A 25,952-nucleotide genomic window follows, 5' to 3' on the forward strand; every position below is an offset into this window, starting at 1 on the left:
TGGAGAATGAAAAATTATCAAATGCTAAGTTATTTTTTAAAATAAATTTTAAAAATATTAATGTCAATTTATTAAAAATTACATTATACAATAAAAGAAATAGTCAAAATGTAGCTTTTGAAAATGCTATATTAATTGAAGATAAAGATAAGAAAAAATTATATATATATATATATATATATATATAATTTTGTTAAAATGATTTAAAAAATTAAAAGTGTTATACAAAGTATCGTAGATAAATAATAGATTATTGACAAATAATAACATTCATATGTAATATATATGCACAGTTTTCTTTTTATATGAAAATGTAAACAATATCTAACTCCAATACAACCACAAATTCATAAATATGGAACATAAGTTCTACACATGGGACATGATCCTTGTTGAACTAGCCATTTGTCTATGCACACTAAGTGAAAAAAGTGGCCACAATTTGGAAGTATTCTGATAAATTCTCCATCCTCGAAATCCTGCAGAATATAATTCAAAGAGGGTGCTGTTAATTTCATTCTGTGGAAAACGAGATTGGATATAGTTTCCTGAATATGAAGGAAAAGTATGCATTAATCTGTGTATCTATATGTTATATGTAATTACATAGTAGATTTAAATCCACAGTTCATTCATGTACAAAAGGGTATTCTGCATTGTTCTATTGGTTATCTTAAGAAGAGTTTTAACTGTTTAGTTTGAAAGAATTGAGAAATGGTTTATAATTTTTGTAAATTTTATTTACGAAAACATCCCTTTAAACTGGTGCATTTTCACATGACTCAAAAAATATAATAAAAAAGCTCACTTGAAAGCAAATTGAGCAGCATGATTCATTGTATAGTTTCAACATTTTGGTGGAATTGAATTGATGAACGGGAAGCTTTTGAATAATATTATGGGCAATCCCTTTGATGTTGACTCCCCTGGTAATGTCATAATAAATATCTGATAGTTGTGTATAAGTTGTTCCTTGTGCATTCATCTGGAAAAATAATTCATCAGAACATTGATACAAAGAACTACAATAATGATTTGACATATATATATATATATATATAGTTTTATATTTATGCTTACATGACACTGATAGGCTTGTGCAACAGCTGGACATATCCATTCCATAAATACCTCTCCATTTAACAAACTCCTCAGCAGGTCAACCTGCAAATCCACACCAGATCTAAGAGTTCACAAATGAAAAATATCATTGCAGTTGTTTAAGCATTAAAATTTGATTCTTAGAGTAATTTTTTATTGAGTTATTATCTTTAAAATATGTTTCTAAGGATCGATCAAATTTTATCTTAATTAGTTATTTGCATCGCATAACATTATTTACTTAGATTAAAAATTAAATTATATATATATAATATATTTGTAAAAATTTCTTTTGAGTGTCTGCTTTTATTTTTTATTGAACTAGATTTTATACTATTTATTCTTTTCACTAGTATTTTTAGTGCTTTCTATATATGTGTTTAAATTATCTTAATCAATTTTCTTTTATCTTGTTAACAATAAGTGTTATTTAATTGTTATCAAATATAAAATTATTTCTTATATTATTTTTCTTCTGTGATTTATTTATTTTAAAATTCTCATTTATATACTTCTTACTTTTACATTGTATTATTCTTTTAATATCTAACATTTACTATTAAATAATTAATATAATAGTACGATGATTTTTTTAAATTTTATTAAATATTTTATGATTTATAATTAATTTTAAATATTTTGTCAGAAGAGACAAATAATATATATATATATATATATATATATATATGTAACTCATAAATATTTACTAAAATATCAATTTATTTTCAGTACTTTATCTTGTTTTTATTCAATTTTTCACCTCATTAAAATTTTAAATTTTTTAAATGGAAATAATTATTATAAATTTTCCAAATCAATTTTTTGCTTTTACTTACAAAACAAACAAATAAAAATGCAATTGTTACTTTACCTTGACCTAATTCTTGAATCAGGAATATGTAGAAGTAGAAACACTAGAAGAGAGACACAGAGAAACCTTGGACTTGGACTAGTAAATGACCACTAGCACAAATCTAAAACAGGTCTAGCTACAAGCCATTGATGAAATTATATGAATATATGAGTCTATCCTATTGCCAAAACATGGAACTTAAAGTATTACCTTTGACATTGAATCATTAACAGCAGAAAAATTTAGCAATTGTAGTGCTGCAATGGCTCCTGTCACAGCTCCTTTCCCAGCCCCATCTAGAAAACCAGCTTCTGTGGTTTGCCCTTTGATTGCTCCTGCAATTATTCCCATTATGGACCCTCCTGTGCCAAGACCAAACATCACTTTTGACACCATAACAAGGATTATTTCCAATGTTTTTTATGAAGTAAGGTTATTGTAAGGATTAATGACAAGCACTAAATTATCCTAAGTTCCTCTTTTCTTCTTGGCCCCTCATGTTTTTCTTCAACCACCTGCTTTATACAACTTACTTTTTTATTTAAGCCTCAATTTATATGCCTAAAGTATGAAACATGCAACATAATATAAGTCTTAGATTTTGGATTTTGGCTTGACTCAATCACATAAACAGTTCATAAAATGAGAATTATTTTAATTAGCACATTTAAAGTGTAAAATTTATATGAATATATTTTTTCAACTGACTCAATATCATATTTATGACAGACTTTAATATTATCTTAATTTTTGGACCTTAACTCAACCTTAAAAAATAGTTCATAAGGTGAAAATTATTTTAATCAACATAGGACTTCAACATTTTTTGTAGCCATTGTGCAAAATCTACTGTGCAATGAATTTGTAATTTCTCTAGACAAAAGCAAAGATAGCTATTCAAAGTATTACCTAGTGCCAGAATGCATGTGAATTCTGCAAAAACGACTCTCTCTACAACTTTCATGAAAAGCTCAAATGCATAACCACCACAGCCAGCCAAAACCCACGTAGAAAAAACTTCCTTACACCTTGTTGTTGCTCCTATCATTCCAGAAAAGCAATTTATCATACTTGAAGAAGGGATGAGAATATGCACTTGGAATTCAGAAGATAAGAGAATGCTATATGTATTGCCATGAAATAATGTAGCTACGCTGGCATTTAAAGGGTGAGACAAGGGCCACATTAATAAAAGTAAAATTATATAGCATTTAAAAGCATGGTGATCATTACTCTCATGCCCATTTGTAAGTGGGATGGGTCAGGAACATGATTTTTGAAAACGACAAAACTTGACTGCATTTTTTAAAATATTTTTATAGTTGTTTCTCAATTAAGATTAAATTAAATTTCACTTAATAATTTGTGTTTATATTAAATGTGAACCTTATAATAAAGTAAAATCTTAATTTTAATTCATAAATATTATGAAAAAACACTTCAAAATATTTATACGTTGTTTTTTTCACTCTTATCTTGGTCATGATGGGAATGAATTACTCCTTCCCTCTCATGTTATACGTTGTTTTAGATCTTTTTTTTTATTTGTCTCAAAATATTTAGTATTTAAAAAAAGCTTAATTATCTTTTATTTATTAATATTTCACCTAAATACTATAATAAATTCATAATTATATTTTAATTATTTTAAAAAATATTTTTATAAAAAAAGTAATTTATTATTATAATTTGTATAATTAAAAACATTTGAAAATATACATTATCCTAATAAATAAATAATATATGTGACTGAACGAGTATCAAAATAATAACAAAGGGGGACTTGACTGGATTCACCAAGTTCTCATAGGACAAAATGGATTGAAAGTTCAAAGCGATTAGATTGATTTTGGTGTGATCTGTTGAAGTCGATTAAACCAGTACCAGTTCTAGCTAATGCAGTTGAATGGCTATTCTACTGTTCCCAATTCACATTTCTTGTCCTTCCTTGTAATATAGGAAACTGTCAATTCAGTGCCTAATTAAATAGACAGTTTATTTTTCCGTATTAATGAGAGATAATTCAAATTTAGTATTGAATGTATATCTGTTGAATATTCACACTAATTAGGATAAATATTCCATCCCTTGATCGATTTGAAAGATATGACTGAGTAGATGGCTGCAAATTTTGATGGATATAAATAAAAGTAGTTATGTATATCATAATAGGGTACGATACATGTATGTGTAACAAAAGTTTCAACACTTAGCATAGCACAGCACAGCAAGAGAAACAGGATAACAAAACAAGGTGCTGGAAGAAGAATGAACAAAGAATGAGCGATTTAATTGCATTAAGTGATGGAATTGGATGGATCCGTAGATATCAAAGCAAAAGTGGCTCCCACCTTTATATTGTTTAGCCTACTAAAGTATCTCATTCTTTTAATTTCAACCTTCCTTTCTCACTTTATATGCTGAAGGAGATGTTTGATAAGAGGTTTTAAATTTGTATGTTTGATATGGATATTCAAAAATATTATTAAGAAAATTAATATTTTTAAATTTCAGTTTTCTATTAAATGTTTGACAATCGTGCTAAACTTTCATTTAAGTAATAAATAGTAAAGATATCTTATTCACATTAAATTAGTTAATATTTAGTACTTTCATATAATTATAATTATATATATATATATATACACACACACACATATATATATATATATATATATTCAAAACTCAAAAGTCAATTCAATTTAATAAATATAAAAATATAAACACGACTGTTAATAAAAAAATGTTAGAATTAAACTTCACTTAACATTCTTTTCATGCATATTTTAAAACATACACACATATATATATATATATATATATATATATATATATATATATATATATATATACTCTTTTATCAACGTTAATATGATACTATATATATCATCTTAACTTAATACTTTAGTATTGAGGTTCTGAATTACTATTACAAATATCACTTCCTTGAATATTTATAAAAGTTTCTTGCATTAAGTATTTTGCTTAATCCAAATAATAAAACAATACTATTCTTAGTAACGTGTTTCTTTAGATGATTCATTTTAATTCTTAACCTGGAAAGTATTTTCCAATAGAACCTAAATTATTAATCAATTTTAACATAATCAAAACATAACAAGGATTAAGGACAGAAAGAAATTACTAACATTGATAAAAAAAAATAACAAATATATTTTAAAATATAGATGAGAGTTGATTGGTTACATTCAATCATAATTCAGAATAGATTAATTACTCATTATCATAATATCAATCTTAATACATACAAAAGAAAAGATAAACATTTAATGTTCTTCACTTCAAGCTCTAAGATTATAAGAATGAATCTTTCTTCTTAACCCTCTCAAAGATTAGTAAAATATACTCATTTCTTAACAGTTATGTCATCCACTCCAACTCATATTAAAGCATTTAAAGATTTTCAATTTGCTTAAGTGAAACACTTCTTTGCTTTTTTGGAGGTGAGAGATTTGTTTAAGTCATTTTCAAATGTTTAAAGTAAATTCATAGAACTCAAGACTTCTATGAATTCACTTAAGTAAAAATATTTTTATTTCAACAAATTATCACGTTATTACTATTGTGTCTAGTTTTTTCTTAAGTCATTTCATGCTTACTTAATAAAATTTATGAATTTCTTATTCTACTTCATTTTAACTTAAGAGAATTTTTTGACTTAAAGCAAAAAATTTATTTTTAAATTTTTCTTTCCTTTCATGATTCTCACCAAAAAAAATTCAAAATACTTAAAAATTGACATTATAAATAATATATTTGTTAGGCTATTATTACTTATGTATTTTATACAATTAAAGGCAAAATAATATTTTAGTAACATTTATCATTATTATTTATAAAAAAAATTACTTTCATGAGAGATGTGAGAATCTAAAATTTTCATGAAGGCAAAAAAAATTTACAATATAAAAAATATAATTATACCTTCAATGTTGTCAAATTAAAATCTAATTTATTTTATCATTATCTATTTATAACTTTTACTATTAACTAGTTATTATAATAAAAAACTATTTAAAATTATTATAATTAAAATTTTATAATCCTCGTTACTCGTGTTAATTAACTAAGGTAACGATATCATCTAATACCATTTCTATTTAAAATTCCATATGGATTTAAAGACACCAAATACTTTGTGAAAATCACATTTCATCAACTATCTTACCTAAAAAAATCAATTAAGTCTCTTAATAATTAAATAAACCTTATTTTTAGTCACTCTAATTTCAACAATAAAAATAAAGCCCAAATAATTCATTCTAATAATATCATTTACTATCTCAACAGCTCTCTCATAGTTTCAAAATAAACAATTTATAAGAATGAAGAAGAGTTATTAAATATCTATTTTAATAAGTTCAGGACTTGAAGTATACAGAACCATACCATTATCTATATTAGTAATATCACCTTGATTGGTTTCAATGATTTCCATGGGGTTATCTTTTGGTGCTCCTAAATTGTAGTCCTTTAATTAATTAGGTTAATTTCTATTTTCACACAACTCCCTCCTTATAATTCTTATATATAGCTTTCTGGGACTGCTCATAAGATTTAAAATTTTCTTCTCATTAATTTTTTTTAATTAGCATCTAGATTCATTTTATCCTCCACTTTAAACCCAACATGATTGATGAGAGGAACTGAGTCCTTCCAGAGAGATATGTCTCAGTTTTCTGATTTATTTTCTCTTGATATAAATATTTGTATTTTTTACGATTACCTATTTTTATATTTATTAAAATTAACTTAATTTTTTATTTTATTTTTAAATTTAGAATTTAATTTTAAGAGTTTTATTTTTTTAATTTATCGTCAAAAAAAATATATCAATTATTGTAGAATAAATTATATTTTAAAATTATTTAATTCTATTCATTTTTTATCATTTTATTACACAATATTTGTAGTTATAGAGTTAAGTTAAAATATTTTTCAAAAAATTATTATTTAAAATAATTTTATTTTATATATAATTATTTACAAAAATATAAAACATTATTTTTGAAGTATTTAATTATTTTATTTAAAAATCTATATTTAAATACATGTAAATTGCATATGCTACTAAACTTGTTTGAGTATATGTTAAAAATTTAATTATAACAAATTTATTATTCATCATCATCATTATTATTATTATTATTAATTTCTATATTATAAATTAGAATTTACTATTTGAAAAGTGAAACGCAAGTGAAATAACTATCTTTCATAATTTGTCACATGTATATTTTATAATTAAAATTTATTAAAAATAGATGTATGAATTACATTTTTTATGTAAAAATATTTCTTTTTACTCACGTCTTTTTTATTTCATTCTAAATATTAGAGATTAAAATTATTATTTGACTCTCGCATATTACTTTATATAAATTTTTATATTTATTATAAATATATATTTTTATATTTATTAAAACTATTTTATTTTTCTATTTTTAATTTAAAATTTATTATTAAGAGTCATGTCTCTTAAATTATATATTAACTTATCTATCAAAATTTAATAGAGATGAAGAGTAATTTAAATTGTTATATTTTTTTAATATTCTTTTTATTACTTTATATAAATAAATATTAAATAAAAATATTCATTTATTATTGTGTTAAAAACATAAAACATGTTAAATAATTTTTTCATTCAATAATTAAAAAAATAAAAGTAAATAATAAAAAATTAAATTATTCATTTAAATTTAGTAGCCGCACGACTTTACTAGAGAGATGCTATGATATACCTGACCTAATCAAAGCTCTGTATGAAGTCATAACAAGTCCAAGAAACCTAATTGCATAGTCTCTTTTGTGTTTTTAATGTAGCAGTTAGCCCAATCTAATCTTGTCAATGGTCACCTTCCTTTGATTGGGGGAAAGTAATTGAATTACATTCAAGGCTATATCCGTTTATATTAAAGGATAAAATATAGAAATAATATTATAAATAATTTTAGTTCTATTTTTTTAATTAAAATTGAAGTTTTATTTTAATAATGTGTATCAATCTTTAATACTCGTAGAGTGTTAATTTAACAACGTTGATTTTTATTATGAAATAAAACTTCAATTTTAATAAAAGAATAATATACTTAGACTTCAATTCCCATGTTTTGTGCCATGCTTAGGTATTGTTTAGAAGAAAGCAAGGATGTGGAAGAAGGGAATGGGCAACAACACCAACGTGGGAAATGAGGGGTAGTAGATATAGTTATTCTATGAGGGGATCTTGTGCTATATAATGTATCGTCCAAAGATATCTCTTGTGCAATATTGAATGAGTTTAGTATTATCAGTAGCTGAAGATGCAAGAAACAATTGCAATGAAGCAAAGAATAAATGCAGAAACATAAAGCACATAAAGAAGAAGCATTTCAATAACTTTGTTTTAAGCATAGAATAATTATAAATTTATGTTAAGAAAAGTATTCATGAAAACTTGCAGAATCTAACTTTTCTTATAGAGATCTCCAAAGTTGTTGAAGGTTGGAAAAAGAAGGCACACTTCACTGCAAGTTCATGAATAGAGTTTTTAGATAATTTATTAAACCTTCTCATTCTTCTTCTTGACCTTGTTGGTGCCCTCCCTCACTTGTGAAATTTGAAGTGCATTCCAGGCAGCGTTACCTTAGTATACTCACCTTTTTACTGTAATCCTCAAGTCCAGGTAATAGCTTTCTCATATTTCTCATTTCAATAGCAAAAGCACAATACTTTAATTTCTATTGATTTCTAATGATATATACATATACATGAGTGAATTCACAATTAAAAAATATAATGAACATTGTGAGACCTTACAGAAATTAATAATTTTTGTTGACACGATAATTTATGATTAAATGATAATGTAATTTTTTATATAATAAGTACATTTAAATTAAGCTATTTCTTTTTACAGCTACATTATATTCAACTTTTAAAAAACTAATTAATATATAAACTTGTAAACAATACTAAAATAGAAATTATAAAAGCAACTAACTGATTAATATCATAAAAACTATAAAATATATAAGGAAGCAATATTATAAAATCACAACTCATAGGGAATGATATCGTAATGATATAAGAACAAGTACTAAATTAAAAAAAATCAAAATAACTACAATTTTAAAAATAAATAATGATAAAAAAATATAGTTAAATTAAAATTTATATTTTAATAAAAAATCAAATTATTCTATAAGTAAATTAATATAATTATTTTTCATTTTAAATTTTAGTAATCTATAAGTATTTTTCTATAACCATTCATATAACTATGTGAATAACTTATATAATATAGATATTTTAAATGTTATATAGATGAATTTTGTTACTTTATCAAATATTTTACCATTCTACTTTAGGATTAAAACTCAAAAGTGTAGCCATTTACTTCAATTTTTTTCTTATTTTGAAATACTTATTCAAAATAAGTTTTGTAATACAGTCTTTTTACTCTTTATCTAACACAAATTTTCTCATAATTTTTACAATTAGCCACAATAATATTATAAAAATAATAATAATTTGCCACTTACTAAAAATTAAAATAATTTCAATTACTAATAAAACTTTTGTTAACATAAGATGTATTCGATAAAACTAGTAGATAAGTTAACTAAAAACTAAAAAAAATGAAAAACTAGTTGATTTAATTAAAAGAATTTGATAAAATTAGCTGTTAATTTTAAAAATGATAAAAGAAAATGACATCATTAAATTTTAGTCCACAATATGAAATTTGATAATTAAATATTTTAAACAGCATGATTATAGAATTGTATCTCATTTGAAATATTTATTAAATGAAATGAGATAACATAAAATAATTTATACTATCATTTAATAATTTTATATTATAAAAAATAAGAATTAAAAATTTGTTATATTTTAATAAGATTTAATAACAAAAGTGGTTTAAAAAGTTGAACATGAAAGAGATAAATGTATTAGATTTTAGAAATATCAAAAGAGCTAAAATAAAGAATTGTTGAAAATAATAGGAATAAAAATAAAAAACATTTTTAACTAATAACAAAAAAGTAGTGTTTAAGAACCCTAGTAATCAGCTACTTCAGTCATCCTACAAAACAAAATTGTTTGTTTAAACATGCTATTAAACTAGTATAATCAACTTTCAGTAAGTTGAAATGACTTTCTAATGCACTTATAGTCTTTATCTAAAAAAAAGTTTTTATAAATATTTTAAAAGCGTACATTAACAAACAATGCAACATATTAATATTTAAATATTAATAGTATATATTAATATTTTATATTAGTAGAAGCTAATTTTAAAATGATATATATTGCTACCAATATATATATATATATATTGGTAGCAATACGTTGGCTAAGGGAAAGGAAGATCAATTTACACATTACGTGAAACATGAAAGTAGAGATTGTTGCACGCCAATTGAGTAACTTAATTTCCTATAAAAGCATTTTGGAAAATCTGAAAAACGAAGTCAAGAATTTGCAACGAAAAAGACAAAGGGTGCAAGAAAATCTTATTTGGGATTCTGAGAAACTCCAAGCTAAAAGTAAGTGGTTAAAAAGAATTGATGAATTTTTTGGACAAGTGAATGTATTTGTGAACTACTATGAAGGAAAATGTTCTTGCACAAATTTCCTATGGTGGTACAATGTTAATAAACAAGCAAGAAAGATGACGCAAGAAATGTTCCAATTACAAGAAGAAGGTAATATGTATTTGTTAATGAAACCACCAAATTATTACAAGGCCCCAAAAGCAAGAGCGGATACAATAAATGATATTGTGGAGGCCCTGAAGGACCCTCTTATCCAAACAGTTGGAGTATGGTGGTTGGGTGGTGGAGACACAACCTTACTAGCCAAACAGGTTGGAGACCAAGCGAAAAAAGAAGAACAGAACTTGTTCAAAGTGGTTATCATAGATGTAGCTGAGAAGCCAAGCTTTGAACAAGTTCAAAAAGGTATTGAAGCTATATTGGGTCTCCAGTTTAATGGGGAAATGCATGTAGAAAGAAGAAATAAATTGCGTCTTAGAATAAAGAAAGAGAAAAGGATTCTTATCATCATTAATGATATGTGTGGAGAATTGAATCCTCAAGAATTTGATTTGGATGAAATTGGAGTTCCTTTGGGTGATGAACATAAGGGGTGTAAATTGTTGCTAATATCAAAAAGTTTGGATTTCATAAAAAATTTGATGGGTGCTCCTAAGGCTAAGGTGTTTCAACTAGAAGTGTTGCTAGAAGAAGAGGCCCAGAGCTTGTTTGAAAAGATGGTTGGAGGCATTGCTCAAGATTCTGAGGCAAGTTCCATAATAACTGAAATAGTGAGAAGTTGTGAAGGTTTAGCTCTTGCACTTTTTGCTATAGCCAAGGTATTAGAAAAGAAAGACCTGCATGCTTTGCAAGATGCCTTAACGCAGTTAAAGGAACATGTTGCACCAATAAGACTATGTTACAATAGTTTAGAGAGTGAAGAACACAAATTCTTGCTCTTGATTCTTACCATCAGGGGGAGGAGAGTCGTGAACAAGTATAGTATATATAGAGACATGTGGGAAGGTTTATTAAAAAATCTTGGTACATTAGAGGGTGCAAGAAGTAGGTGTGATTCATTAATTAATGATCTTAAGGCCCATGGTCTTCTAGTTGAAGATGAATATGAAAATGTCAAAATAAATGACTTGATATGGCACACTGCTTATTCAATAGCTCAAAGTGATCTAAAAGCTTCAATAATTTCTACAGAATGGCCACCTGAAGAATGGTTGAGAAGTTTATGCTTCTGCAACATGACTATAGTGAGTGGTGCGCAGGTTCCTGAAAGGTTGCAATGTCCAGAAATGCAAGAGGTTATACTAAGCACTGACAATCCATCAATGCAGGTTCCAAATTCATTTTTTGATGAAACTAAACTTCTGAAAGTATTAGAACTTATTGGTTTTGACTGTTCAAAACTACCTTTTAGTTTTGGTTTGTTAAAGAACCTTCAAGCATTATCCATGTACAATTGCAAATTGGGAGACATAACTATAGTTGGTGAGCTCACAAACCTACAAATTCTTGTCTTTTTTGGAAGTAGAATCCAACAATTGCCTAGACAAATTGGTCAGCTTCAGAAGTTACTAATCTTGGATTTAAGAGACACATATCTCCAAGTGATTCCATCCAATGTCCTGTCAAACTTGACTAGTTTAGAAGAATTATATTTGAGAAACTCCTTTTGCAATTGGGAGGTTGAAAGATCCAATAGTGAAAACAGAAATGCAAGCTTGAAAGAGCTAATAAACTTGCCTCACTTGGCTTACATAGAAGACTTGTTTATTCCTGATCCTCAAGCATGGCCAATGGACCAGAACTTTGAAAAACTTAAATCATACACGATTTTCATTGGGGATAGATGGGGTGAGACTCATGATGGTGATCATGGGTTAAAAACAATGAAACTCGAGCTCAAGCGAAGGTTGCAATTGGAGGATGGGATTAAAAGGATGATGAAAAATGTTGAAGTCTTATACTTAGATGAACTAAATGGTGTCCAAAATGTTCTCAGTGATTTGGATAGAAATGGGTTTCGCCATTTACAATCTCTCTGTGTACAAAACAATGCTGAAATCAAATGCATAGCCATGAGCTCTCGTGATGATCATCAAATTGATGCTTTTCCCAACTTGGAGTCTTTGTCTCTCGACAATGTAAGCAATTTAAAGCACGTATGTCATGGTTCTCTAAGTGAAAAATCTTTCTTCAAAATAAGAGCCATCAAAGTGCAGCAATGCCATGAAATGACATGTCTCTTCTCAGAGTCAATGATCAAAGGTCTTCCTCATCTTGTTGATTTAGAAGTTTCAGAGTGCAAACTCATTAAGGCAATTGTGATTGGAGGAAAGAAGAGACCACATATAATGTTTCCTCAATTACGCTCTCTCACATTACAAGGACTCCCTGCATTATTGAATTTCTATATGTCTTCTTCTAACCATCGACTCGGAGTTTTTTATGACAAGGTATGTAGATATTTCAAGTTCTATGTTATCGCATAATTAACAATATTACAACTTACTAATTTTGCTGCTTCTGTTTTTCCTTTCATTACAATTCCAAAGCTATAATCCTTGTACATAATTAACAAAAACCAAATAAAATAAAATAAGCCAAAAAACAGATATGTTGAAATTTTGTATCAATTAAGTGACAGATAATTCTATCAATACTAAATAATTTTATTTGCTAATTATGTTCATCAACGTGTTAATATAATATTGCGTGTATATATGCAGATTTCTTGTCCTAATTTGGAGAGAATGATGATTTCCAAGGTTATCAAACCTGAATACATAGTCACCACAGGTTGTTCTTTGAAGCTAAAGAACGTATACATCGAAGATTGTGAGAATCTAAGGACTGTTTTTAGTCCTCCATCATCCGGATATCTTCAATATTTGAAGACTTTAGTTGTCAAAAATTGCAGTTCAGTGAAGGAGATTTTCTTTTTGTCCAGTCTATCGTCAAAATTAACAAGTATCCAATTGATTTGTTTAACTCTATTTCAGCTTCCAAATTTGGAATGGGTATGTAATCAATGGGTACGAGAAGGTAAATTATTATATTTGAATGATATTTTTAAGAACATGAGAAGCAATTTGGTTTGAAAAATCAGTTTTAAAATTTTTCTTTTAATTACAAAAATGTTAATCTTATTTTTATTTTATTTTTTGTATATGCATCATATGCAATATATTGTACATTTTTTTAGTGCATGTGTGTGTGTGTGAAATCAAACATGAATAGTGACATTAATGATTTTTTTTTTCCTTCAACGTTAGAAAGAAAATGAAAAGGTTTCTCTGTTGGCAAGTGCATTACAAAGTTTAGTAACAAGAAGCAATATTTTATTTGTGGGAAATTGATTTTTTTTGCATTTTATTTTCTTCCTTTTATATGTTCATTGAAAAATAGTATTTTTACTTTCTTGCTTTATTTATTTGCTTATTTTTTTATGCTGAATAATTGGAAAAAAATTTACGACTTTTAGATGTTGAATTTCCTGAAATGGTCAAAATGCACCTTGAAGACTTGCCATCATTAATGGGAATTATCGATGATGGCTATGTTGAATTGTCATCTTTGGAGGATGTAATCGTTAACCACTGCCCCAAATTGCTTAAATTTGGTTTGGGAAAGATAGAAAGGTCACAGTTGAAGTCAATGATGATAGACAATCAAGATCAAATTCACAATGATGCTCAAATTGGTCAATTTTTTTACATATTGGTTAGATCTCTTTCTCAAAAATTTCAATGAGTTTCATCTCTTTTTTTTTCTTTAAAAAAAATCTATACTGCATATTTAATAGTATTATATTAATTTATGTATTTTTTCTATTTTTAATTTTCATCCAATCTTTAAAAATATAGAAACAACATGATATATGTTCTAAATATTCATAAAATATTTTTTAAACTTAATTTATCCAATAAATAATCTAATGCTAATACTGAAAATAGAATAGTCACACTTTATTAATCATTTATTTATGTTTTAATTTTATATTTTTATTTTCAATCATAATTGGTTGTGACACATTTAAATTAGATAATATTTTATACAGTATATATATATATATATATATATATATATATATATATATATATATTGTTAATAAGTATATGTATATGTCATTATCTATAACTAATATAGGTTTAGAATTACACATAAAACTAAATGGATGAAGTAAATTTTCTTAGTGAAAAATTTTTATGTTTGTTTTTTCAATATGCAACATTTACTTAATGTTACATTTGCATTGATAAATCTAACTTGTTTCAAATAATTAATATGTAAATGTCAATTGACTGGAATCATAACTCAAAAGAGAGTCTTTAATTTATTTTTAAAATAAAGAGATGTTTATAATGAAATAAGATAAAATGGTAAAAATTGAACATATTGAACTAATAAAAAAATATATCATTGTTTTTAATGAAAATAACCGGATAATCCTGGAAAAAAAAAACATTAACAACCACGAAGCCTTAAAAAATAATCATCTACTAAATCTCCAAAAATAAGAAAATTATGACTAATAGGAAGATTCTAATATAAATAACAACCAAAACTAAGTTAATAATAAAAGAAAAAGTTATTAATCCAATTTGTCACTTTATTTCTCTCCCGTTAGCAATGAGAAATAGTGATTTGCCCATTTCTTTTTCTAAAATTATCCATGGTACTTATAATAGGAGCACATTAAGGATGAGTAACCTCTTCAAATTTAGAATTAACAACACCTCACAATTTCTACATTATTACATTCATGAATGTTAACGGCAAAATTAAATATTTATGTTTCGTAACAATCCTTAAAAATTCCTAACACAACCAGAAGAACCATGATCAACTTTTTTTAAAGCCAAGTCAATATGAATTTTAAATGAATTAAACCAACGAGAATGATAGAAACAATTATTTTGATATAATGTTATTATGTTTGAATTATTTTCAAAGTGATTTACTAAAGAAAGAAAAATCTGACAGGATGCTCTTCATGACTTAACTATTGATGGGGATGAAGAATTAAGCAAAGCAGAGGAATTATTCAAACATAAACCTTTCTTTCTGAATTACCTTACAATGTTTAAAGCAAAAAATTGCAGCAAAGGAAACCGTTTGTGTCAATTTTTTCGCTACTTGGGAGAGAGGTCAGAACTGCTTAAACATATCACCATTGAACAATGCAGAACAGAACCATTTCTATTTGTTATTGAGTCTTTTAAACACTTATCCTTCAAGGAATTGGTATTAATGCAATTACCTGACATGGTGGACATATGGAATAGTGATAGCTCCTTTTACATTAGGCTCTATAATTTGAGAAAGATACACATCAAGAGTTGCCCCTCTCTGATGGAAGTCTTTCCTAAGTTCGTTGCTGAGCTCCCCCGACTGAATGAATTGAAGATTGAAGAATGTGGGAAGTTAACACAAGTTTTTCAACATGATTATTATCATATTGAATTCCTAGCATTGAGCAAGGTGGAGCTTATGTACCTCCCAGACTTAATTATGTTCCATCCCAACAATAAGGATGCACGATTCCCAGTTTTAAAAACATTGGTGATAGAAAAATGTCCTAAGTTGGAAATATTCACCCATGGACTTGCAACTGCATGTGATTTGCCTATAGATGACCTTGATCCTTTCTTTGAGTTAGATGAACTCAAGTTGGATACTTGCCACAAGTTGGTTTATGTCATTTCCTCTAAGATGATACAAGAGTTTCCAAAATTGACGAAACTCACTGTAAGTCATTGTAACTCATTGAAAATTATATTCCGCATCATAAAGGAAATATCATATTCTACAGAGCTTTTGCAGCAGCTAACTGAATTGACTTTAATTGACCTACCCAATTTGACTCACATCATCAACAAAGAAATTATCAAGTGCTACAAAAATCTCCAAATCCTTGTAGTGAAGCAGTGCAAGTCTCTTAAATCACTACAAGCCTCTCTATTGCTAACAAATATGCAAGTTTCGGATTGTGAGTCCTTGGAGAAAATTATCATGATGGATGAAGGACAAGAAATGGGAGAGAATAAGACCTCCTTTCCTCAGTTGAAGTATGTTTCTCTTGAAGATCTAACAAAGCTCACCACCGTATTTCCGTCTACACCTCAATTTCCATCCTTGGAAACATTGATAATCAAAAATTGTCCTGCTCTCATCACTTTTGTTTATCAGTCCAATGAGCAGAAGGATCATCCAGAACTTGTTACTTCAAACTATTTCTTCCCAAAGTCTGTAAGTTTATCAAAATTTTTAAGATATAATATTCATTTTCATTTTCATTATATATATATATATATATAAACAATAAATATTCTGCACTTGTGATATATCAAAGTCAAAGCCATCATGTTTATGACGGAAAGGAATTGAATGATATAACTGTTCTATGCTATATAATCAATTATATGTATATTACAGTTCATTTCATATTTCCTATGTAGTTTTATTTTCATCTTCACTCTTAGACATTGATAATTTCCATTTGTTCCTTGTAGCTATCATTGGACAAGCTGAAAGTACTTTGTATAATAAACCAAGATGTTGAGAAACTCTGGCACTACACTTGTCCCCCAGAATCATTTTGTAAACTGGAAAATCTAACTTTGAAGAACAACAAATTGTTGAATGTCATCAAATACAACATGATCAAAAGATATGACAATCTAAAATTTATGACTGTGGACAAATGCGAATTAATAACAGAGGTATTTTACATTATAGATGACGGGCAAAATCAGAATATTCAAGAAATGTTTCCCCAGCTGAGCACATTAGCATTGAGTAACCTAAAGAGTTTGACAAGTCTATGGAACAAGGAACCTCAAGTTCCATTTTTTTCAAATTTAATGTCACTTCACATTGTAAATTGTGGGAGCCTCAAAAGTTTATTCTCACCTTCTTCTACCAAAAATCTTGGAAAACTCAAATTACTCAAATTGTGTGATTGTGACAAAGTAAAAGAGGTAATATCAATTGATAAAAATGAAAGTGTATTTATCATTTTCCCTGAAGTAGAATGCCTTGTACTCAAAAATCTTCCAGAGTTAATAAGTTTTTGTCAGCAAAGTGAGACTTTTGAGTTGCCTAAATTACAAACAGTGAGGGTGAGCAATATTCCAAATATGAAGACTTTTTCAGGAGGTCATGTCAACACACCATTATTAAGATCAGTTTATATAACATTTGTTAAGAAATATTGGCTCGGAAATTTGAACAAGACCATATCATATATTCATCACAATTCAGGTACGTAAATTTTAATATTACGTGCAAAACTTATATAAAATTTAGTGATACATGTTTATACATAATAACATTTGCTTTCCAAAATATGCCTCTAAATGTTCTTAATTTAAATTATTAGATGACAACAATTTTATTTTGACATTATTTTAACATGTTTTAAATTTTTTTTAAAATGATAAACTTTAGGACTGGAAAATCTAACTTTGAGCGATAACAATTTGTTGAGAGCCATTTCTTTCCATTTGATCACAAGATACAGCAATCTAATAAATTTGATTGTGGACAAATGTGAGTTACTTACTGAGGTATTTTACCTTGATGATGACAAACAAGATGAGAATATCAAAGAAATGCTACCTCAACTAAGGGCATTAACATTGAGCAACCTAAAGAGTTTGACATATATCTGGAACAAGGAACCTCAAGTTTCTTTTTTTCCAAATTTGGTGTCACTCAACATTGTCCACTGTGGTAGCCTCAAGAGTTTATTCTCATCTTCTGCTACAAAAAACCTTAGTAAGCTGAAATTACTCAAATTGTGTAATTGTGAGAAAATGGAAAAGATATTATCAGATGATAAAGTGAAAAATGTATTCATCATTTTTCCTGAAGTAGAGTGCCTTGTACTCAAAGATCTTCCAAAGTTAATTAGTTTCTGCCAGCTAAGTGGAACTATTGATTGGCCTAAATTACAAAAAGTGAGAGTAAGCAACATTCCAAGTATGAAGACTTTTTCAGGGGGTCAAGTCAACACACCATTGTTAAGATCAGTTTATATAACATTCGTTAAGAAATATTGGTTTGGGAATTTGAACAAGATCATATCATATATCCATCACAATGCAGGTATGTAAATTTCAATTATATACTCTGAAATTTAAAAATTATAAATTTAAATATATTTCTAGTCCCTATATTCTTATAAAATTTTTATTTTTGTCTCAAAAAATTTTTCTTTTTATTTTAGCCCTTAACCTTTTAATATTCAATCCTTTTGATCCCTAGTGATGACATGCCTTATTAAAATATTGTTACATGTTACTTTTGTTACACCATGTCAATGAGAGTGTATAAAAATATTAAATATATAAAAAGTATAGGTTAAAATTAAAAACACTAGAGACTAAAATCAAATTTTCACAAAAATATAAGAGCTAAAGACATATTTAAGCCACAATTGTAGTATAATAGTAATACATGTTTATACATAATAACTGTATATCACATATGGTTACTAAAAGATGTTTAAAGAAGTCTCAAAATTATGGTAAATTCTTAATTTCCTTGAATTTTTATAAGGACACCAAATTCAAATAAAATTGAGGTTAAATTATAATTTTTTTAATTTGATTCTTACATAAAAAATGTTACAATTTAGTCTTTGTAAGAAAGAACATTTTAAAATTAATTATTATCGTTAAAAACATGTTAATAGCGTTAAATGAGAAAAATTGATATTTAAAAAAGTACATATTAACTAGAGACTAATTTATAAATAAATAACAACTATAAATTTTATATATATATATATATATATATATATATATTCTAACAAATAATAAGAAATAAATTATGGACTTGTTTAAAAAAAAAAACAAGATACCAACTGAAAATTTCACAAACTTTGAAGAGACTGGCAACTTATATCTTTAAGCAAACTTATATACAAAATTAATACTATTCAACTACAAAAACTTAAATTAATATTTTTAATTTTATATGTTTGTCTTCATCTTACATTCAAAGAAATGAATAAAGGTAATACAAAAAAGCAACTAAAATAATAATAAAGTATTAGTATTAAAATTTTAAATATAATTTTTATTGTATATCCAATTTTATAAAAAATTTAAACAAATACTTTTTTCTTTAAAAAAATTACTGTCTTTAAAAAATAAAGTATTAGAACTTATTGGCTTTGACTGTTCAAAATTACCTTCTAGTTTTAGTTTGTTAAAGAACCTTCAAGCATTATCCATGTACAATTGCAAATTGGGAGACATAACTATAGTTGGTGAGCTCACAAACCTACTAATTCTTGTCTTCCTCGGAAGTAGAATCCAACAATTGCCTAGAGAAATTGGACAGCTTCAGAAGTCGCTAATCTTGGATTTAAGAGACACATATCTCTAAGTGATTCCATCCAATGTTCTGTCAAACTTAACTAGTTTAGAAGAATTATATTTGAAAAACTCCTTTTGCAATTGGGAGGTTGAAAGATCCAACAGTGAAAACAGAAATGCAAGCTTGAAAGAGCTAACAAACTTGCATCACTTGGCTTATATAGAAGACTTGTTTATTGCTGATCCTCAAGCATGGCCAATGGACCAGAACTTTGAAAAACTTAAATCATACACGATTTTCATTGGGGATAGGTGGGTTGAGACCCATAATGGTGATCATAAGTTAAAACTATTGAAACTCAAGCTCAACCGAAGGTTGCAATTGGAGGATGGGATTAAAGGGATGGTGAAAAATGTTGAAGTCTTACACTTAGATAAACTTAATGGTGTCCAAAATGTTCTCCGTGATTTGGATAGTGATGGGTTTTGCCATCTACAATCTCTCTATGTACAAAACAATGCTGAAATCATATGCATAGCTACGAGCTCTAGTGATGATCATCACATTGATGCTTTCCCCAACTTAGAGTCTTTGTCTCTGAAAAACGTAGGCAATTTGGAGTGTATATGCCATGGTCCTCTAAATGAAAAATCATTATTGAAAATAAAAGTCATCAAAGTACAGCAATGCCATAAAATAAAATGTCTCTTCTCAGAGTCAATGATCGAAGGTCTTCCTCATCTTGTTGATTTACAAGTTTCAGAGTGCAAACTCGTTAAAGCAATTGTGATTGGAGGAGAGGAGAGAATAGTGTTTCCTCAATTACGCTCTCTAACATTACAAGCACTCCCTGCATTATTAAATTTCTATATGTCTTCTTTTTACATTAAACTCGCACTTTTTGATGATAAGGTATGTACATATTTCCAATCCAATTTTAACGCATTACAGTATTACAGATTACTAATTTTGCTTCTTGTTTTTTTCTTTTATTACAATTCCAAAGCTATAATCCTTGTACACAATTAACAAAACCCAAATAAAATAACAAATAATTCTATAAATGCTAAATAATTTCATTTGCTAAATATGTTCATTAATGTGATAATGTATTATTGCGTGTATATATGCAGATTTCTTGTCCTAATTTGGAGAAAATGGTGATTTCCAAGGTCAGTAATTTAGAAGATATATGGGATTTTCCATACGATGATGCAAATTCATTTTGGAAGCTGAAGAACATATACATCGAAGATTGTCAGAATCTGAGGACCATTTTTACTCTTCCGTTTTCCACAAATCTTCAATATTTGAAGACTTTAGTCGTCAAAAATTGCAGTTCAGTGGAAGAGATTTTCCTTTTGAATGATGAGGACAGTCGATTTGGAAAATTAAAAAGTATACAATTGATTTGTAGGTTCACTTTTAAACCCTGTAGAAAAGCAATTTCAGAATATGATAATTTTTTTTTATTTCCTTGGATTTTCTGAAGGACAACAAAGTCAAATTTTTGTTTCTGGCCTAAGCAAAGTAAAATTCACAATAAATGATACATTGTTTGATTGAATCTTAAATTCATTAGATGATCGATTTATGAATTTTTCCTTTCTTTTAAGAAATGGCTTGTACTTAAATCTTGTACTAAGTCTCAATTATATATTGCAAAGTTTCATTTGCATGAGTTAATTCAGAACTAATTGAAATGCATAAAGCTTTTGTTAAGGATGAGATTGTAGCAACTTACTTAACACAAAAGGACAAAGAGGATAAGCATTGAGCATCTTTAATGAGACTTTTGTCAAGGATGTTTGCCCTATTTAGGTAATTTCAAGTCTCTAATTTTTTATATTACAGCTGCAAGGATAATTTCCTTTTAAAAAGAACAATTGTCATATGTTTAATATTTCATACAAAATAATAAAATATATATATATATATATATATATATATATAAATTAGAGTCTTTAAACTAAGTGAATGAAATAAATATGTCAGAGGAATATAATATAATTCAGAACATTTAATTATAATTAAAAGAGTCATTAGAGATTAAAAAAAACACAAGTGTTACAAAATTATGCATTATATAAATAGGACTATTATTTAATTATCAATTATTACTTAATATTTATGGTATATAGTTCAGAACATTTAATTAAAGTTATTAGTATCATTTAAATTTTCATTTTTAATCAGCTTCCAATTAATATATATGGTCTCTATATCATTCTTTGTTTTCTATTAACTTTAAATTTAATTCTCCTAATTAGATTCTTATGGTTTTTTTAGGTAACATATTAATTATTTTTGTTAGATAAACTATAGAATTATGTTACTTATTCGAAACACTCCAAAATTTTCAAAACTTGATTATTGCTCTTAATATATATTATGTAGTTTTAAACGGAAAAAAAATATTTTTGTAATTTATTTGGTAAATTTGGTTTATCTGTTTTATATCCTTTTAAACGGAAAGGATGAAAAGATAAAAATACTCCACAATGGAAGAGATTTTAAAGAATGCTTCAAAGTCATACTAACTAGTCATTAAAAAATAAATAAATATTTTTATATTTTCATATAATTTAAAATGAAAATTATACCTGAATTAACGTCTACATATTCATCCCTTTCATATTCTTAAATTTTAATTTTAAATTCTAACTTTATAACCTACAATTTCATTCATTAATATGATGTTATTAATAGCTTGATTAAATTATAAATTTTGTTTATATAAGTCAAACTAAATGTTCTATAAACAAGAAAAAGAGATCAATCGATTTATACTTACATCAATAACTCTATATAAAATATAATTTTTGTTGATCTAACCATTAAATTACAACTATATACTACCTTAATTATTTATATCAATTTTTGTTAAAATTGAAAAACTATAAGAATATAACAAAAAAATCTTATTTTTATATATTTAAAAAGTATATACTATATTAGTTTTGATGTATATAAACTAAACATTAAATAATTTTGGATTGATTTAAAAATTTGTAAACATGATTTATATTGTTGAAAATTTTAATCTAAAAACTAGATTTAAGTTTAAATTATTATTTAATAAAAAGAACATCTAATATTAACTTTAAATGTTTAATATTACTATACTTAAATAAATTTTTAGTCTATTAAAATCTATATTTTTTTTATCAAGTTCTTATTTTTTTTTAAAAAATTCAAACAAATCTCCTAAGAATTATTTTACATTCTTATATGATCATTCTTTTAATAATTCGTTCATTTTTTTTCCCCATTATCTACTTATATCACATCTAACTTTATATATCCTTTTATATTTTCAACTCTGAAATTCAAAAAGTCTAAATTTATAATAAAAACATTTAATAAACAAAATATGAATAATATGATATTATTAAATATATATTTCCCTAACGTCATGTAAATTTCTCTAGTTTAATTTATAATTTAAGTTTGAATTCAAGTAAATATAACTGTTTTTAGATATTTGAAGAAAGAATTTTGTCATTCATAAGTGTTAAATTTTAGTAAATTTTAACATCAATTAAGGCATTAAAATTTTCAATAAATTAAAGTTGAATTTCAGTTCTCTTCTAATAAAAAAAAATTAAGTTAAACAATTATTTTAATTAAGAGACAGAGATAAAAATTTTCCTTAATCCTTTTTGTTGAATTATTTGTTTAATAGGAAACTAAGAAAGAAGGAAGGCATAAAAGCTAGAAGCTAGTTAGGAAATGACATCTGTCATTATTTCACTTGAGCAAAAATGTAAAATAACAAATGAATTACTGTCTAATTTTTGCTCAAGCAAAATATTTTTTGTTTGAATATAAATATTTTTTTTAACTGTGAAGTACTTTTGTTAATATATATATATATATATATATATATATATATATATAATCTAATTGATAAAGAAAATAAAAAAAATTAATGAATGAATTTTTTTGTCAATATATAAGAATTACTTACATGATAGAAAATTTAAAAACTCATTCGTATAGTAAAATTGATCATCTAAAATTTTGAAATTTTGAATAATAGTATAAATTTCACATCTCAAATATAATAAATATTTTATTTTTTATTTGAAAAAAGTGTTTTTCAAATATTATAAAAATTGATATATCATATAAAAATTATAGACTTAATTAAGTATTTAATCTCTATAAAATTTGTACAAACATCTAATTAAAATATTTAATTTTAAATTATACAACTTCTTTAAAATTATAATTGATTAAAATCATATATTTAATATATTTACGAATTAGTCTCTGTACTTTAAAAAAAAAACTTACATTTTAATTTTTATACTTAAAATAACTAAATTTTTAGTTTTTACACATTCGATCACTTTCATCGTTAACATCGTTAAAATATCAGGACCAAAACTTAATTTGTAATTGAAAAATAAAAAAATGTATATTTCATTTTAATTCAATTTTAAAGTTATTTATTTATATTATTAAAAAATATCTACACATATAGAATGTTTATTTTTTTAATTATATTTGCATATAAACATTATTTTATAAATAAAGTCCTTATTCTATTACACTTTTTTTAACTAATGACTCTTTTTATATTTTTTAATAAACCTATTTTAATTAGGCTCCTCGTTAATCTAAATTAAAAGAAAATCTATATAAAAATAAGCATATAACAGAAAAATAAAATAATTTATAAAAAAAAATAAACTCAACGTAAAGTTATTGTTATTATAGAAAGAGATTAATTTATATTAATATAAGATAAATCCACTTTTATCTCATTTTATTTTATTTTATTTTAGATTTAGACAATGTAAAGCAATCAACTATTGAATTTAAAATTTAAAAATTTCTATTATATTAATTATAACTGAAAAATTTTACATTAATTTAAAATGATTAGATATTTTATTCATTAAATTAAAATTAATGTAATATATATTTTTAAAGTATACAAAAATAAACACCATTTAACTATATTTGTATACTTATTCAACTTCAATAAAATTTAATATAAATAATTAAGATAATTTATAGTTATAATTTAATAGAGAGATAACTGTCTATAATTTATATAAATTATTGACAATATATGAAATGCTGTAACTCACATTAGTCTAAGTTGATCTCCATATATTTTTATAATTATTTAATTTTAATAAAATATAACACAAATAAAAAATTATTAAAAGGTTAATTCTTAACATGACTTATACTAGTGTAGTTTTATTACACTGTTAATATTTTTATATAAAAACGATTTTTTAAATTCAACAGTTGAAATCATTTTAATTATTTGCATTAAATTTTACTAAAATTAAACAAATATAAGAATATAATTAAGAGTCCTTATTTCATATATTTTAAGAGTATATATTACATTAATTTTGACTTATATAAATAAGGTATCACATAATTTTAAATTGATCTAAAATTTTACAGACATAATTTGTATGATAAAATCCTTTAATCCAATGGTTGATTTTATAAAAAAAAATTCCAAACTCAAAGAATTGTTTAAAAAAATGATCATTTTCCAAACTTACACTCACTCGATGGTACAATTTTTTTAAGGGTTGAAGTGTGAGTAATAAGTACCACTTTCTTATCCATTTCAGTATTAAGAGAATTGTTCATCAAATTGTGACTACTTTAGATGGACTCAAATAAGCCTTAAGGGGTTCACTCCATGGGATAAACAAGCTTAAATGTGAGACTGAGTCATGGCTTCATGAAAACAAGAAAATTTTATGATTGATTGCACAATGACAGAACAATTATTGGAATGAAAGTGAATACAATCAGAAATTTTATTGAAGAGAAAGAACTTGAGTTGAGTTCTACTTGAAGATATTATTATTGTTTATACTTAATGCATTTCTCTGTTATAAGGCATCACTATCTGACAGCTCCAATCTGCTTCATGATTGGAACCAATGATGAACTGTGCACCATCTCTAATCTCATTATTTGAAGTGAGGCAATTTTTTTTAAAGAAACAAAGAGAAGAAATAAGAAAATAAAATGGTTTAGTATTACAGATCAGATTTTATAAAAATAATTTATGATTTTTTTATAATATAATTTTTAAATAAAATTACTTTCTTAACTTATTTCAA

General features: G+C 25.6%; 2 protein-coding genes across 2 annotated transcripts; one reads left to right on the plus strand and one right to left on the minus strand.

The window, feature by feature from the left end:
• Window positions 1-347: 347 nt before the first annotated feature.
• On the minus strand, window positions 348-3,002 carry LOC113854305 (NEP1-interacting protein 1-like). Its single transcript, XM_027485242.1, has 5 exons — window positions 2,864-3,002; window positions 2,165-2,316; window positions 1,081-1,164; window positions 809-985; window positions 348-479 (listed from the first exon to the last, which is right to left on the minus strand). Exons 1-5 carry the CDS (start codon window positions 3,000-3,002, stop codon window positions 348-350), a joined length of 684 nt encoding a protein of 227 aa, XP_027341043.1.
• Window positions 3,003-10,355: 7,353 nt separating this feature from the next.
• Window positions 10,356-21,619, plus strand: LOC113854306. Its single transcript, XM_027485243.1, has 9 exons — window positions 10,356-12,968; window positions 13,242-13,334; window positions 13,433-13,532; window positions 13,997-14,235; window positions 15,754-16,764; window positions 17,028-17,237; window positions 19,990-20,754; window positions 20,976-21,240; window positions 21,534-21,619. The coding sequence occupies exons 1-9, from the start codon at window positions 10,356-10,358 to the stop codon at window positions 21,617-21,619; spliced, it is 5,382 nt and encodes a 1,793-aa protein (XP_027341044.1).
• Window positions 21,620-25,952: the final 4,333 nt, after the last annotated feature.

This window comes from Abrus precatorius, unplaced genomic scaffold, assembly GCF_003935025.1.
Source record: "Abrus precatorius isolate BTA unplaced genomic scaffold, Abrus_2018 Scaffold11, whole genome shotgun sequence".
Taxonomy (NCBI): domain Eukaryota; kingdom Viridiplantae; phylum Streptophyta; class Magnoliopsida; order Fabales; family Fabaceae; genus Abrus; species Abrus precatorius.